Source organism: Rhinolophus hipposideros (assembly GCF_964194185.1).
Source record: "Rhinolophus hipposideros genome assembly, chromosome: 10".
Taxonomy (NCBI): Eukaryota; Metazoa; Chordata; class Mammalia; order Chiroptera; family Rhinolophidae; genus Rhinolophus; species Rhinolophus hipposideros.
Window position 1 is genome coordinate 13,230,833 of NC_138056.1, and position 18,749 is coordinate 13,249,581.

Genomic DNA, 18,749 nt, shown 5'->3' on the forward strand with positions numbered 1-18,749 from the left:
CAAGACAATCTTTATCCAAATTCTCACAGCCTTTTTCACAGAAATGGAACAGCCAATCCTCAAATTTATAAGGATTTGCAAGGGGCCCCAAATAGCCAGGACAATCTTGAAAAAGAAGAAGAAAGTTGGAGGACTCAAACTTCTCAAACTTTGAAACTTTGAAACTTAATACAAAGCCACAGTAATTAAACAGTATGGTACTGGCATAAAGACAGACCTATAGACCACTGGAACAGAATAGAGAGCCCAGAAATAAACCCTCACATGTATGCTCAATTGATTTTCAACAAAGGTGCCAAGGATGCCATTCATTGGGGAAAGAACTATTCAACAAGTCTTTTCAACAAATGATTCTGGGAAAACTGGATATCCACATGCAAAAGAAGGAAGTTGGACCCTTACCTTACACCTTATACAAAAATTAACTCAAAGTGGATCAAAGACCTAAACTTAGGGCCTAAAACTATAAAACTCAGATGAAAACAATCCAATGTCTTCATGATACTGGATTTGGCAATGATAATACACATACGAGTGACACCAAAAGCACAGAGAAGAAAAGAAAAAAAATAGATAAATTGGACTTCATCGAAATTAAGACCTTTTGTTCATCAAAGGATACTATCAAAAAAGCAAGAAGACAACCTACAGGATGAGAGAAAATATTTGCAAATCATATATCTAATAAGAGATTCATATCGAGAATACATAAAGAACTCCAACTCAAACAACAACAAAAAACAAACAATATAATTCAAAAATGGGCAAAAGATCTGAATAGACATTTCTCCAAAGAAGATATACAAATGGCCAATAAGCACATGAAAAGATGTTCAACATCAGTAGTCACTAGGGAAATGCAAATCAAAACCACAATGAGATACCACTTCACACCCATTTGGATGCCTATTAATTATCAAAACAGCAGGGAATAGCAAGTGTTGGTGAGGATCTGGAGAAATCGGAACCCTTGTGAATTGCTGGTGAAAATGTAAAATGGTACAGCCACTGTGGAAAACAGTGTGTCATATTAAATGCCACTGTGTCATATTAAACGACAAAAGCAGCCACTGTGGAAAACAGTATGGCAGTTTCTTGAAAAATTAAACAGAATTATATGATCCAGAAATTCCACTCCTTAAGCATATACACAAAAATCAAAGACAGTTACTTAAACAGATACTTGTACACCCATGTTCATAGCAGTGTTATTCACTAGCTAAAAGGCAGAAACAACTAAAGTGTCTATTGACAGATGAATGGATAAACAAAACATGATAAATACACAATGGAATATAATTCAGCCATAGAAAGGAATGAAATTCAACAAGGACAAACTGTGAAAACAGCCCGCTTAGTGAAGTAAGTCATAAACAAAAGGATAAATACTGTACGATTTCAGTTATGAGGTACTTAAAATAGTCACATACATAGAGATGGAAAGTAAAACACTGGTTATCAGGGGATAGAGGAGGGAGTAATGGGGCGATATTTTTTAATGAGTAAAATGTTTAAGTTTGGGAAGAAAAGAGTTAGGGAGGTGGATGGTGGTGATGGTTGCACAACAATGTGAATGTAGTTAATGTCACTGAATTGTACACTTAAAAATGGTTAAAATGGTAAATTTTAAGTTATTTACGTTTTACCACCAAAAAAAGATTTTTCAATTTAAAAAGTGGTTAGGATGGTCAATTTTATGTTGTGCATATTGTACCACAATAAAGAGAAAAATATATATATATTTAAAAAATCCCTAGACCTAGTTTGAAGATGCGATGACTTCTAAGGTCCCCTGTAATTCTAAAAATTTAATTAATTAATTAATTAAAGTTTATTGGGGTGACAACATTTAATAAAGTTACATAGGTTTCAAGTGTACAATTCTGTAATACATCATCTATATATCACATTGTATGTTTACCACGCAGAGTCAATTCTCCTTCCATCACCATATATTTCTAAAAATTTTTGAGACATCATGATAACAAGGCGAAAAGAAAAAGAGAATCTAGTTGAGAAATAAGCTCCTGACTCCTCATTCTGAATCAAAAGTGTAACTCTACCTTTCAAGAGATTATAAATGGACCAAGAAGTTCTCGCCATGGTAGCAAACTCAGATGCCTCCAGAGGCCAGGCAGGAAACGTAAGCAGAGAAAGCAGAGCAGCTGGGGATGGTGGTAAATCTGAGGCCACATGCCCGGTCTGAAGGCAGCAGCTGCACCTCTGCCCTGGCGAACTGTCTCCCTGTTGGAATGTGGGCATGGTACTGGGAGGATTTTTCCATTCTTTAAGTGAAACTGAATTGAGATTTTTATGTTAAATGTTGGCACCTAATTGAAAAAAAAATAGTTTTAATACTGCAAGCCAAAGAAAACATATCTGTGGGCCAAGGCACGTGTAGTCAGCTAACCACTAGCTTGTGATCTCTTTCATAGCACAAAGGCTAGATCCAGAATACAAAAGAAGGAAAGGCGTTACTACTAGTCAGATCCTCACCAATGTAAAGTTAGCATACATATCATGATCTAAATCTTTCTAATCCTTGTTTGGAAGCACTAGTGGGTACTAACTATTTTACTTAGGTGTCATTTAATATAGTATAGCTTTGAACAGGCCAGTTTTTTGTGGGGCACTTTGAACATGAAGTTCAAACATGCAAGTGCCTTGCACATAGTAGGTGGTCAATAAGTCGTAGCTATTATTATTTTAAATCAAGGCTCCTATACAATTTGAAGTTAGTATAAAACAGATTTTCAAAACCAACCCTACCTTCTAATAAAAGAGACGATAATATAATCCATTCAACAATTTATCATTTGTATAGTGATTAGGAAATGATGAGCCTTCACATTAAATGACAAAAGAAATCATTTATGTATATTAGGTGCTAGGAATATAGTTATTTGGCATAACAAACAAGGTTCTTGCCCTCATAAAGCTTACAATTTAATAAGGGAGATGGATATTACGTAGAGTCATCCAAAACTGTAGTCAGAAACTACAAATTTAGTCAGAAACTGTAATAAATGATATGACTAAAAATTACAGGACAATTTGAAAAAGAATAATGAAGGGATCTAATTCAGATGAGACAGGGAGTCACAGAGAAGGCTTCTTTAAGGAGCTGACCTTTAAACTAAGACCTAAAAGGATAAAGAGAGGGTGGCAACCTAAGGGTGTTATGCATGGAGCATGAGGAGGGTTGGGTGGGGCAGGAGGTGGTGACTAAAGCATTCCACGAATGCTTGTGTGACATGTATGACAGCCCCAAATAACTGAAATAGAAAAAAGGGAAAATAAAATAGAGAGAAAGATTAAAGTTACTGAAGGCAGTGAGGTGAAAAATTTGAGGGGACATCAAATATCAATGCTCTTCCTGGAGAAAAGATCCTGATGAAGGAAGTAAAAATGAAAACAAAAAAAAAGAAGAGAAAATTAGAAACTGAGAATAAGTGAAATGGGAGCTAGGAAATAGGACTTTGAGGCTGAAGAAGTGTTTATGGGCCACAGAAGGTTTGTGGGGAAAAGGAGGAGAGGTGAAGCACTGGTGGGAGCAGGTGAAGACGACTGGCCAGAGGGAACCATTGGAGGGAAGAAATTACATGAAAGGATTTTTGTTTGTTTAAAAAAGACAAAAGAAACAAATACTCTTTAATATTTTAAACAAGACAGCCTTCCCACTCCTGAAGTAGGCTCTGTTAATCCTCACACAATGGTTCTTACTGCTGAGGATCACCACCAGTGACGAGCAAACGCAAGTGGAAGTTTGAGGCAGTGACACGGAGAAATCGGACCAAAAGCTTTATTTCAGCCTACATTGTCTTCATTTTCCCTTGAGATCACTTCACCCACTATAACGTTAGGTATTTTCAGAAAAAGTAAGTTTTTATCGTATGATCATAGAGACCCACTGCCATACCCTGATTTCTACTATGTGAGCTCCTTTTATAAAAACAGGGATTTTTTTCCCCAATCTCAGATTATTAGACCACAACTCATGAGAGCAGGAATTTCTGTCTCTTCTACTCACTGCTTTATCACGAGCAACTGACACACACAAGTCTGTTGATTGAATGAATATACCTAGACTATGGAGACAAAACCACAGTGAATTCAGAGTAAAACATAAAAGGCGAAAGAGGGAGAGAAAAAAACGAAAGGAAAACAGAGAAGGAGGGATGAACCTGGCAATACTTGAGATTCTGGCTTCATTCTTGACTCATCTCCCACACCTCACACCCAATCAATGAGCAGGTCCTGTCAAACCAGCTCCTTAAATAGCTCTTCACTTCCATGCCGCTTCCTGTTCTAACTGGTCTTTGTCTTCAGTCTTACCACCTGCTTTCCATTTTATTTTCCATACTTTTGTCAGTGTCACATGTGAAAATAACACACAAATTGGCATGTTTCTACTGACTGACTGTGATGTTTCCTTCTTATGTGCAAGCACCAGCCACATGAACTTAGCGTTTCCCAAAGGAACCATGTTGTTTCATGTCATCATACTTTCAAGAATCTTGTTTTTCTTTTTAGAATGTACTTCTTCTTTGCTTAACAGCTTTGACTACTCCAAGGTCCATGCCAACTGTCTTTGCAACTTTACAGCCTTCCCCAGCTTCTGCAGGAACTATTCCCTGCCTTGTACTAGTATCACTGAATCTTATACATGGCTCTGATAATCACTTATACTCTACGGAAACTATTTCTAGACTACTCTGTTTCTTCTCCTGGAACACGAGCTCCCTAAAGACAAGGATTGCCATTTACTCATTTGTATTTCAAGCCTCATACACCATCTGATGGAGAACGCATTAAGAAAACAATACACTCTCTAGTCAGCTTTCTGGCTTCACTGGCATTGACTTTTTCACTTATTAGAGATGTGACCTAGAACAAGATATTTAACTTCTAAGTCTCAGTTTCATTTTCTATACAAAGAAGATAATGAAAGTATCTACCTACCACACAAGATTGTTGTGAAGAAAAATTAGATAATCTACATAGGAAGCACTTAAATGTTAATGTCTATTTTACCATTATTTTCATTCGATACTGTATTTTTTGTGTTTAGAAATTCCATTTGGATCTTTTTAATCTCTTCCATTTATCTCCTAATCAGATTCATATTTTCCTTCACATATTTGATCATATTTATATGATTTAAATAACTGTTTAAAGGTCCTAATTCTATCATCTGTGTCATTTCTGGGTCTGTGTTTCTATTGATTGATTTTTCTCCTGAATATGGGTCATATCTACCTGCTTCTTTTAATGTCTGGTAATTTTTAATTGGATGCCAGACTGAATTTGATGTTGTTGAGTGCTGGATTTTATTGAATTCCTTTAAGGAGTATTAATTTTGTTTGGGCACACAGTTACGTTACATGCAGATCGGTTTAATCCTTTTTGCTTTCAAGCTGCCGAGAACTCTATCCAATGCCAGTGCCCTGTGTATTTTGAGGTTTCGCCACTCTGGCTGTTGGAGGTGTGAACTACTCCTAGCCCCGTGTATACTCCAGGAATTGCTGGCCTTCTGTTTCCTGGTGGTTCTTTTTCCAACCCACACATGTGCCGAGTTTGTAACCAAAGACTCAAATATCCACTTGGAGCTCTACAGAGCTCACCAAGCAACTCCCTCGTCCCTGGTGTTCTGCCATGCAAATTCCGGCCACCTTGGTCTCCCTAAGCCCCATTCGTTGCCTCCTCAACTCAACTCCTCAACAGTCAAACATTGCCGGGCTCTTTGACAATCTTTCCTGTACTGTCGCTTAGCAACTGGCTCTCAGGAACCACAGTCCTGCACTGACTGTTGTCCAATGTCTGAAGCAGTCATTTTCAGATACTTTATTTTTCTAGTTGCTTATGGAAGGATAAGTCCCTTAGTAAGCACTTCTTCATGGGAAGATGAGGAAGTATTTTATCTATCATCTATCTATCTATCTATCTATCTATCTATCTATCTATCTATCTATCTATCTATCTATATTCATTGGTAAAAGCACAAAGCTCAAAATTAAATTCTAATGAACTGTGCAAATAAACTGTAGAAAAAAGCTCTTTTGAGCCAATATCCCTAAACAGAAGTGAAGATTTACTTCAAGGGAATTTCCAAGTCTTTGCCAGACTTGGAAAATTCAGATTAATCTTCCTACATTCAAAGAAATACCAAAGTGAGAAGCTGAGTTCTAAAAGCTTACTGCACATGAATAGATCTTTTTGCTTCCAGGTCTAAAGTTGTCTCAATAGCAAGAGGTTCACTATAGTCTTTGTGAGGTTATTTGAAATTCAGACATAGAAAAATTAGCACCATTCAAGACTCAGATATGCAGAAATGACACTGTATCCCTGTACTTGCTAAAAACTTGGATAAACTGTTTCTTGCCAGAAGGGATCAGGTCCTTAAGTTTTCTACAGGTGGCTTCACGTTTGGATATGTTATGCTGGAACTCTGCTCTTCTATTGCTCCCTCCCAAAAGAGTTAGTTTCCTCTTGATAATGCTAAAATATGTACATGATGTTCTAAGGAAGTTATCTGCAGGAGGATAACGGAGTAGCAGCTTCACTGAGTAGGAGTCTGGTACTTGGCATTATAAATGAAAAAACGGGGCTTAATAAATACTTTCCTTTGGAACCTTGCCTCTAAGTGTTTTTGCTCATTTTGGATTCAAATTGGGGACTGACACATTCTGGGACTGAAAGATATTCTCAAGTTTCCTGGAAGAAACTGAGAACGTATTAAAACTATTTAACCAAATATTTTAGGATTACCTAGACACAAATGTTACATTGGGTCTTTAGGAAATCAGAGGCTGTCTGATTAGGAAGCACAGCACTAAATATCCAGCATAAAATCTAGGTTGTGTTTATGGCACAGAAGAAACAGAGAGAACTTGGACGTGCTCTCTTTCAGCAGCTGGATAAACCACGGGCAGCTGCTTTGAGAAAGATAAAGAAACCCACATCTGCTTCGAGTCCAAATGCTATATGGATCCCTTGTGATAGTAAATAAATTCTTGAAGAGGCCCCACCTCTAAATCAGGAAAAGAATTAAGGATATTTAAAAACTGTTTTCCATAGTTACGTCCATGTGCTATTTCACAGAAACCAGTTCTAGCTGAATGCACCATTCTTCAACATAGTATTGAGTATTCAACACATTTTTACTGACTGGATTGGGAAGGACAGGTTCTGATGAAATTGTACAAACTTCACCATACATTCACAGCTCCCAGTTTTGTTTATGTAGAGACCAATGAGTTTTCTGAGGTAGTTAGTTCACTTAAAATTGGGTTATGGACTGGCCCGGTGGCTCAGGTGGTGGGAGCACCGTGCTCCTAATGCCAAAGTCATCGGTTCGATTCCCACATGGTCCAGTGAGCTGCACTCTCTACAGCTAAGATTGTGAACAATGGCTCTCCCTGGAGCTGGGCTGCCACGAGCAGCCGGAGGTTTGACGGGACCTGCCGTGTGCTGCCATGAGCAGCCAGTGGCCAGTGTCAGTGGCTGGCAGCCACCATCACAAGCAGCCAGTGAGAGCTGCCGTGAGTGGCCCACCGATGACTGGTGACCGACTGCCTCAGCTGGGGGGAGCGCGAGGCTCATAACACCAGCATGGGCCAGAGAGCTGTGTCCTACAACTAGACTGAGAAACAACGGCTTGAAACGGGGCGGGGGCGGGAGGGTGTAGGCAGAAGAAGGGGGGAAAATTGGGTCACAATGATTTTTGCCCACTAGTATATATATTCTATAAAGGAGATAATGCTATTCTCAGTACACTCAGGACTTCTTGCACAATAGTGTAATTGAGATGGATGACCTCTAGAGTTCATGTCACAGAAGCCATATCTGATTGGAGCAGTAGAAATAGTGGAAAGAGCGCATAAGCAAGTTAGCAAATCTGAGTTCTATTCCCAACTTTGTTACTCATCCACTGTGCAGTTGTACGAGTTGTACAATTTCGTTATTTATAAAATGGGGACAGTAATACCTACTTTACCTATTTCTTAGGATAGTGGAAATGATCTAATAAGATACTAAGTAGAAGGAGTTTTAGAAAACAAAGTTTCAGAAGCTGTATATACAGTAGCAGTATCATCCCTTAGAGCAGGATCAGGAAATCTTACAAATTCAACGACAACAGGGAGTATACCTGTTCACAGACTCTATCCCCAGTACCAGGCGCATGGCAAGTCTACCAGAAATACCTGTTGAATGAATGAGGAAATAGTTTAGGCTTTCCTCTACTTTAAGTTAGGATCACCAAAGAAACTGCCTCAAAGGGATTCAATGCGAATTTGGAATAACACACATGTGAAGATGGGACTACGAACAGATATGAACAAAGGTTTTGATGTAGAGATCCTAAATCTGAACATTTTGGAGCAATTTAATCTATTTTAGTATTCTGAAGGGAAGAATCTAATGCCATTTTGAAAAAGAAGCTCTCAGTGGGTATCTTTTGCCCTTCATCTCCTCACGATAAAGTCTCAATAAAGACATTTCAATCAGTGTTTCTCTTAACATTGCCTGCAGAATATAATCAGAATACGCCAAACCAAAAGTGTGCAAATATAAAGACTTGCATTTTCTAGTGCACTTAGCTCTTTTCCCAAGGATTTTTAAGGTAAAATGAAAAACTTACTCTAATAAACTTTATTCTACTTCCCATAATCTGTATTTCTAGAACCTGACCTATATTTCCTTCTGCTTACTGAAGCTTTTTAACTGTGTCCCAAAGAAATACCAATTTTTTTAAAACTTAACATATCGTATTACTCACATTAGCCAAAAGGTGGAAGCAACCCGTGTCCATCAACAGATGAATAAATAAAAAAAGGTATACACATACAATGGATTATTACTTAGCCTTAAAATGGAGGAAAATTCTGACACTTGCCACCACATGCATGAACTTTGAGGACATTATGTTAAGTGAAATAAGTCATTCACAAAAGGATAAATATTATGTGAGTCCCCCAATATGAGATACCTACAGTATAGTCCAATTCATACAGACAGAAAGTGGAATAGTGGTTGCCAGGGGCTGGGGGAAGGAGAGAATGGAGAGTTCATGTTTAATGGGTACAGAGTTTCAGTTTGGGAAGATGAAAAAGTTCTGGAGATGAATGGTAGGGATGGTTTCAGAACAATGTGCGTATATATAATGCTCCAGAACTGTACACTTACCTCGAAATTCATCAGTGGTCTTCTCTCTCACCTTACATGACAAACCAAGTCACCAAATCCTGTGGATTCTATTTCTGAAAGTACTCCTTCCATCCCCAAAGCATGTTGCCTTAGTTTTGGCTCTTGTTACCTCTCACTTTAAATAATACAAGTCTCCCAACTGTGCTCCCTGCCTCCAGCCTTACCCTCTAAGCCACGGGTGTCCAAACTATTTTCAACGTTTTTCACCAAGGGCCATATGGGGTAAAACACACAAACAGCTGGGCCACTCGCTCGAGGTGAAGTACGTATTGTCTCACCTGGTTTATTTAAGTGAACTGAATATATTTTTGGAATTTGCTGCGGGCCAATAAAAAATGGATCGTGGGCTGCAGTTGGCCCGCGGGCCACAGTTTGGACACCGCTGCTCTAAGCCATTTCCACAGTGCCTTTTGAATGTTCTTACTAGAACTCAGATATCATCACACCACTCTTCCGTCTAAAATCCAACTTCTTTTTTATGGAGAAAACGATCTTTCAGGACCTGACTTTTTTATTTCATTACAGGCCCATCTCCCCTCACTTCCTTCACACTCTAGCCATTCTGATCTTCTGAATTTCTTAAATATTCCAGGGTCTTTTATGCTTCTACACAACACGTGCTCTACCTAGAATGCCCTTCTCCCCTTTATCCATGTGGGTAAGTCCTACTCTTTCTTCCCAACTTAGATCAAACAGCCAGTTCTCAGGAGAACCTTCTGACCCATTCTCTCCCCTTTCTCTAACAATAGTATCCCCCATCTCATTCCTTCTTTGTATTCACATCATTTCTTGAATTTACTGCATGGTATTTTAATATTTGTCAAGAGCGAAGGCTCTGGAGCCAGATTGCCTGGGTATGAATCCGGTCCCAGCATTTATTGTTTAACCTTGCCAAGTTACTTAACCCCTCCGATCCTCAGTTTCATTAGTTTCAAAATGAGGGTTACAGTGTCTGCCACAGAGAGGTGCTGCGAAGAGTCAATGAATTACTACATGGAAAGTGCTACCCTTGGCTCTTCCTATGCTCATTAGTGATGGGGATGGTGGTGACACAAGACAAATGGCTCCTCAAAACTAAGGTGTGCCTAGCGCCTAGATTAGCATGCACTCAAACAGTATTTATAAGAACAAAAGAAAAATAGGAATTTGGAAGGAAGAAAAGAAGGCAAGAAAAGAATTTGGGAAGACTTACCGCCATTTTTGCCCACTGTTCGGAAGCACCTCCAGAAGGCCCGTAAGAACGAGGCTCTATTGTGAGGGGTGGCTTGGATGAAGCTGAATTCCCGAAAGAGAATGTGGGTGCCCTGACACACACTGTTAAAACTGCAAAGAGAAAAAATCAAGAAACCATCATTAGATGGACAGTTATGGAAGGCTGAAATGAGAATGAAAAATCAAGACCAGATAGAACCACTACCAGAAAGGGGGAAACATTTTTTCTCCAACGAAACTCTGATTAGACCAAGTCTTTCTGTAAGGAAGTCTCTTTACAGAACCATATCCCTCTGAAAACTGTCGGAGTCCAAGTCCTCTGAGTGTTCCCTACCCACACTGAGGAAATTTTAATCAGTCACTAGAGCACCTCAGATAGAGGGAAATCTTTCAGTCTTTAATTGGATGACATCGGCATTCCGATCTTTTTTGGAGAATACTTCTCCCTCTACCAGATTTGGAATTATGTTTCCTTAAAGATATTCTCTCTGTACTCTCTCTGACTTATGTCAGCTGCTATAAGAACATGGCTTATGGGACATAACTAGATTGTCCATTCTAGGGTGGCGGCGGTGTTGCATACATCTCTGACAATAACCTCAGAGGAAAAGCCATGTGCCAGAGGACATAAAAGGTTCCAAACAGAACACTAAGGGCAAATAATACTACCAAAGGTAGAAAGTGGCCCCTGACTGAAAGTACGAAGCAAAGCCCCAGGGCCCAAGTGAATCACTGTTTAAGCTGGGCTGGGGAAGGGGAAAAAAATATTCTCCATTGCCTTTGGGTTCTTCTGCCAAAGAAATAAAGGCTGGAGAGCCTGGCTAACCTAACAATGGAAATTCCACCAAAGAGTAGGCAATTATCCAGTAATCAACACTACCAAAGGCAGACTTCAGGTTCCAGAAAAATCCTAAATTCCCTGACAAATCATGAGTGGAAAATGTGTTAATCTTTACAGAGAAGCAGACATTCAACTGAAGATGGCAAGCAACAGAGGGACAGTGGTAATTCCAAATGTCACTTTTCATTTGTTGACCATTTAAGGGGGGTAGGGGAGGAGAAATCTGAACCTCTGAACAGGAAAAAAATGTCAGGAGCGATGTATTCCATTTTTCTTTTCCCTGACCAAGTTCAGAGGGAAGTGTGCAATCTGTCTTTAAAATAGAGTGTTATCACTTAGAATAAAATTAACCTCTTCCTGTTACTATTACCGATGTACACATTCTTCTTCCCTCATGGAAAAGTAGCGTAGGAATCTACTTCTAAGACTATGAGAAAGTATGAGGACAATACCTGGCAAAGCATTCGGTTAGAAGAGAGATTTTTTTTAAAGCAATGAAAGTGTTAACCTAACCACGTAGTCTGTGGCAGTACTCTTGTCTTGAGCAAAGGAAAATGAAAAAAAAAAAGAAAACAAATGAGCTGTTATAGGTAAATGGAGTAGGCCACATTTCTAGCAAACGAAGTCTCAAATGATAACATTCTAGCCTCAATTTATGAAGCTATCCAGCAAAGAATTAGTCCCAACGTGTACTTCATACCCCACAAGGGAGAAAAGCTGGTGTCTGGGTCACGGTCTAGGCTGCAAAGGAACTAACACTAGAGAATGTATATCCTTATGTATAACACTAGAGAGTGTAGCTTTTTAAAAATATCTTTTTTTAAAGCCAGGGAAGAGTTTATGCATTAAAGAATCTGGCTGAGTCTCATTGTACAGATAGGTAAAAATTTACACAAGAATTTATAAAAGAGGAATTTTATAAAACAAATTGATAGAACAAGAGCATGTAATATTGAATACAAAAAGATTTATAATTGTATTTACAGTACTACCTTTAGATAACTCATACCAATAAAATTCACATTTAATTAAAAATAATTAGAACTGTTTGATTAGGATGGCAGCTGGTCAGTATAGAGGTCATAATCCCTTTTTCTAAAAAGTTAATAGAGGATCTTCATATAATCAGCGATAATTCTTTAGATAAGATGGCTCTAAGGAAAAAACAGAAAATGCAATATTGCTTAAAACTTTACTGTTTCTCTTCAACCTGAAGTATCTTTTTCCTTCCTCCATCTGTTAAAGTTGTATCTAATCTTTCAGGACCATCTCAAATGCCATGTTTTTACATGAAATCTTTTCCTGATTCCACTTTCCAGGCCCAATTCGCATCACCTCCCTACTCACAAATTTTTTTTTTAATTATTTTTTTAAGGAGGGCACAACTCACAGTGGCCCATGTGGGGATTGAACCGGCAACCTTGGTGCTACCAGCACCATGCTCTAACCAACTGAGCTAACCGGCCACCCCAATACTCACAATTTGCTGCCTTATTTTAAAGTTACTGAACTTATTTTCCATACTAGACTGTAAGTTCTACGGAGTAAGCAGTTAGGATATACTTAATCAGTATCTTGTGGGGAGATATCTGGAGGCGGTAGAAAATACTGTTAGTCTTCAAACTTTCATTTACTAGTTTTGGCATCTATTGATAATTCTTACCAGAAGCACTAACAATTAAGATGGATTTGCCAAGTGGCTTTTTCTGCCTAGTTACATCATTTCATCTACATTTATAAGTTGACTTTCTACAGTTAGAAAGAGCTTACCTTTCTTATTCATTCATTATTTATTTATATCATTCTGGACTCATGGACTCTTACTCTATTCAATAGGTTATAATCCTTTATTATCATTATTTATTTTGATGTTCAAATTATCCCAGATTTGGCTATGGAAGCCCCTATAAGCTGACTACGTCCTTTTGACATGCTCACACAATTTTGATCGCTTCCTTCCTTTCTGATAGAATAAGATGTGCCAGGCTCAGTTTGTTCTTTCCCTATTTCATTCTGAAACCAGCCATTTCTCCAAGAAGCCCAAGTTGCTTTTAGTAGAAAACAGTGTTTAGAAAACAAGATCTAGGTAGGTAGATGCTGGATGTGCTTATTTCTCCAAATGTGTCATTACTTCCAGACTCTCAGAAAACAGAGTAAAGAAATAGATGAAGTTCTGTATACACACACTCTATGCGTACACACATTCTACATGTACACACACACACACACACACACACACACACCTATATTCACTTTCTATATATCTCGCTATCTACATATATTGAAACCCATGAGTTACACTGATTCAATTCCAGTTCATTGTTATAGGGTACGTTCTATTCTTCCCATTTTTATATCTGAAATTTCCTCTTCTCACTGTGAGTAATCTGGCTCTCATTCTCCATAATATACTTCTACTTATTTGCTCATTCCTAAAATGTACAGCAATTGCTCACCCATGCCTCTGTGAAAAAGCAGCCTCACCTAATTACAGTTCAATACTTTAGAATTGTTTTCAGCCTGAGGAGGGTATACAGTCCAAATACTGTGTTCAGAAGTTACTTAGTCTCCCCAGTTCCCTCCAGTACATAAGTGAAGATGTCCGCTTCACTTATTTCTGTATGTATTCAATTTTAGGGCCCCTCATTCTCGCTGATTACACACACACACACACACACACACACACACACACACACGTATATAGACATAGATATAGATATCTTGCCTATGTGAAATATTAACATAGTTCCAAAAGTAAGTGTCACCTTCCCCTGCCCTCCCTTTTATCTTTTCATTCGATTTCCAACAATGCCCTGTAGCTAATGAAATTCATTGGTCTCTGGTTTATTCTTCACATGTGCATTTTTTTCTCATGTGAACAAATACTTGCACATATTCTTATTTTCCCATCTTTCTTATACAAAAGGTAGCATAACAAAGATATTCTTTTTCCAATTCATAGGGATCTGACGATTTTTTTTTAAGCTGTCATGAATAAGAAGTTCAGGAAATCTCTTTGGATCCTCTGGCCACAAGAGAACCAGAGACATCAAAATGAAAATTTCTTTGTGAATGATACCTATCTTAAAAAGGTATAATTTATTAAAATGAAATGGCCTGAGTGCAAGTATCTCCTAAATTGATTTTAACAAGAAAATAATTAATTAAATTCCATACTATTCCCATTTTAGCTTAATATTTAATTACCTCTGCAGTAACATATCAAGAAAATGCAGCAGGATCTGTGTTTAATCATTAAAAATTAATGATTTAATAATCAGACATTTGTAAACATGTTAAGCTAGTGTGCGTTCTTGATATAATTTCATTTTCTCATTTAACAGCTAATGCTGTTTATTCAGAAAAAGTCATACAGAATTCTATTTAAGTAGTATTTGTTTTCTCCTGAAAACTAAAGATGTAAGTTTTAAGAATTCATTTATGGTGTCAATTCCACATAAACATCTTAGTTTTGGACATCGAATCGGAAAAAGCCAGAATTTATTTAAATTACTTTGGCAAAGTAGCCAGTAACTCAAGGACTACCAAGGATAGAATTAAATATAAATTTAATAATAATAAATCTATAACATAGTCACTCGCATTTCACATGTAAAAGTAATAAAGAGCAAAAGGACCAATTAAAATATTCCAGCTCGTTCTCAATGTGCCAAGAGGCAAACGTTCAAAGCTCCTACAATACTCCGTATCTTCCCAGATACTCCTTGCTCTTACTCAAACTGGAAATGGCCTGTGAGCCTTGACCCACATGATTAAATGTGACTGTCACAGTTTAGAGTCTTCTTAGGCCATTCTCTTATCTCCTTTTTTTCTTTCTAAAAACCAGAACAGCTCATTAGAGCAGATTTCTTCTATTAGGATTGGGGATTTCTTCTGCTATTTTGAAATGAGCTTTATTTGCAAGGAATCCTAAACAGATCTACTGGAAAAAAATATGAGAACACATCACATCCAATTATGTAGCACAAACTGGCCATACCAAGGTGATATGAACACAGAATATGGACTAGCTTCTGAAAAATAAATGAGATCAAAGATCCAAAACACCTTAGAAACAATCATGTTCTAAAATAACCTTTTGTTACTTCTATAAGCAGAAGGAAAAAAGTATTTTGTGTAGGAGGGCAAAGAAAAGAAAAACTTTTGTGGCATATTTCTCACTATGGAACTGGCAAAATTGGCAGACTGGAGTTTTGTTTTTCAAAATGTCACCAAACTCTATAAAGATATGTTCCTGTGGCATGATTTGGTCCCCTGAACTAATGGTCCCTGGATTTGTTCTCTCTGTCCTTGTGAAATTCAGACGAAGCCTAAAGCCCATAAATGTTTTCTTTCCATTGCCTATCTGCAACAGAATGTGGCAATGGTAACTTGATGAGAGAAATCAGCAGAATATGTCAGCTCGGTCTCCGTTGCAGAACTCCGAAGTACTTTAGACAGCACACTTGAACAGAGTTCACCTCACACCGATTTCTTGCTTTTAGTGCTACAAAGAAGCTTCTGCACAAAAGTTTAATGCTGAATTTCTAAAAACTTCTATCTTTCTACTGGGCTGTTATGTGTTGTTCAAACATACAACACACCTAATACAGTTAAAAGCCAATGAACAACATGATCCTGTATCCAGGGAGAAATAGGACAGTGTGGCTTTAACAGACGGTACATTTCAAATAAGGTTCTGTCCATAGATATGCACCAGGTGAATGGATTGTAGCTTCTCTGTTGGCCAGGAAGAAATAAGTGAAAGCAGTATAGAAAACAGAAATCTGCCACACTGCAAGGGGCTCAAATCCTCTTCATCTTCTCATTCCCAGTATTGGCTAAATTAGAAGTTGAATATCCAAGATCTTTGGCTTCCAAAAAAAAAAAAAAATCCCAAATTTAGGAAGAAATCCAACAAGGACTAATCTACCTTCAGTCACTCTCTAGGGATAGGTGGACCAATTTGTGAAAACTGAGTTGCCACTGTGGTGAAGAACGAGGTTCATAATTTCTGCAACAGCAAAACAACTCCATCAGCTTATCAGTTCACTCTAATGCCTTAAGCACTGGCATTTCATACCAAGACTTTTTTCTGCCTGACTGAGTAATCCTCAGTAGCAGAACTAGTTTTCAGACCATGACATCAGTGAGATCCTATTTTACTGCATTTTAAAGAGAAAACTCATGAGACAGTCTTATGGGCCCGAGAGCTGTGCAAAGCTTCTGTAGTGATAAGTATAAGCAATGCTAAATTTTCCTTCCTTGGTTACTTCACCAAGGGCTCTTCTGTCATCAAACCCCAGCAAGTATCTTCTTAAAGCACTTGTCCCACCCTGAGCCGATGCTAAGGGGATAGAAGAGTGTTTCCAGGAAGGATGATCTCTAAGCAAATTCTCCCCAAAAAAGATAAGTAGAGGACTTAGTTCTTTCACGCTGCTTCCTGAAAGTAAACTGCTTTCCGTTGGATCTCTGTTTATAATTCAGTTAGGCCCCCTGCCAGAGTTAAAAATGTTTCAAACTCCTTTTTCAAGACTTCGAACTTCACAACGTATTGCTCAAGGATTGGCATGCTATGGTAAACTCCCAATTGCATATCAACTCCTTTTTCGCTGAGTATCAGTGGAGATGCAAGATGATTCATTCACATCTGCTTACCTCTTGCAATTTTAAGTGGAAAGAAACATCTCTCCTATAAGGTTGTTTACTCCATACCAATAGAAAAAAGTATGGGAAAATCAATGCGTAGAGCACTAGGAGAAGATTATTATATACATACCTTTTATAGCATGGTAGAAATTTAAATGATAAAAAGACAGTGTAGCAATTTAGAAAATTTTGTATAGTGTTTTTCACACACTATACAAAAGCAGGAAACAAAATTGCACGTACATTATAATTTTAACTGCATCAAAGTAGATTTGCATAAGGAAAATGATTAACAATTTAAGATAATTATATTTACTAATTGTATTAGGGCTGTTGGCTTATAATTGTTTTTTTCTCTGTCTTCCAAAATAGTCTGCAATGTTATTACTGTATGCTAAATTTTTGTAATAAAGTTTCTTTTTAAAACAACACTTACCATAAATCTCTCATTTGTCTCATTCCTACAAAGCCTGTAAATAGCGCTCTCTCTCGATAACAGAACTTCCAGGAGCTTGCCTAATTTCACTTGAAATCCAGAGTAATCGTGTTTTCACGGTTTCTCAGGGGAAACATCACTAGCCTTACAGAGAATAATTTCTAGACAAAGACTGTTCCTCTTTCGAATGTTGCAGTATTTCTATTATATCTCATCGCCTGCTACATGTTACATACATCTCACATTCTTCGTGGTCTCTAACCCTGTCATCTGTTGTTTCTTTCTCTTCAGCTCTATCTTTCCACCACCATGTCTGTTTTGTTAACGGGCTCACCCAGTCTGTACTATTTTCTTCTACCGAAGCTGAGTTGAGTATTGCAGGTGAGGTTCCCTTTGTCATCTGCAGACAGAACCTGCCATTCCTTCCCTGCAATGTGATTCTCTACCTTCAGACCTCAGAAACTTTGTTTTACTGCCAGATCACGTATCATATTCTCATCTGCTTTCTTGTCAGCTTTCTTCATTAGCTTTTTCAACTCAATACTAATTTCCTTCCAGGTTTTTCCCACCCATTGCATATCTGTGCTTTGTACAGCAACAGACAACATTTTCAGGTAAATTCTATTCTATTTCCTACCTATAGCTATAGCTTTTAGGTCCTTTTACGTCATCCTTTATTCTCACTAGAATCCCCCACATGTTCCCATTAGTATCACCTGCAGATTTCACTGAAAACACAACACTATTTTTATGGATCCCTTAAATGTTACAAATCCCTTCTTCCATACCACCCCACTCAAGAACTGGAGGTATTACATTTATCAATTCTCTCGTTTCAAAGTCTAGCGAGTAATTCTCAAACCACCATCCTTTGTTCTTGTTCAAGATGTTATGAATTAGGTTGAAAAAAAAAAGCTTTATATAAATGCTTTAGTCGTAGGCCAAGTCTTCTTGGATTTGATCTTAATTCAAAATGATGATAAAATTGAAGGGTGGATGCAGGATTTGGTCTCTTAGAGCCACACGCATCACACTTGTGGCTGCTGATTTCATGATTTTTTTTGTGGCTATCATCTTATCATGTCTTGTGTTACACCACTACCATCGTTTCCAAAGTCACCTTTTTTTTTTTCTTCCTATTTTTTGTTTTATCTCCAAGCTGGTCTCATTTTTTAGAAAATAAACACAATTTCTTTCAGTTGCCAAGTATACCTACCTTTGAAAGTTATGGGTAAATTATGTACATTTTTAAAATACTCATTCTCCTCACTTTAGTTGAATGCTATTTTATGTTGTTTTACCCTTCTAAGTTTAAGTACATTAGTTAGAACTCCTAAAATAAAAGAGCTCAGGCATATATGATTAAAGTAGTCTAATGCTTCAGTAGTCTATAATGGAAAAAAA

At 37.8% G+C, this 18,749-nt stretch overlaps 1 protein-coding gene across 3 annotated transcripts in view; it reads right to left on the reverse strand.

Annotated features, from left to right (window-relative positions):
- Positions 1 to 18,749, reverse strand: part of CSTPP1 (centriolar satellite-associated tubulin polyglutamylase complex regulator 1) — a 157,570-nt gene that overhangs the window by 83,143 nt on the left and 55,678 nt on the right. For all 3 annotated transcript variants that reach the window (XM_081064881.1, XM_081064879.1, XM_081064880.1), the window contains exon 3: positions 10,400 to 10,530. In XM_081064881.1, coding sequence (XP_080921007.1) covers positions 10,400 to 10,530 — 131 coding nt within the window. The remainder of the gene's footprint in view (positions 1 to 10,399; positions 10,531 to 18,749) is intronic.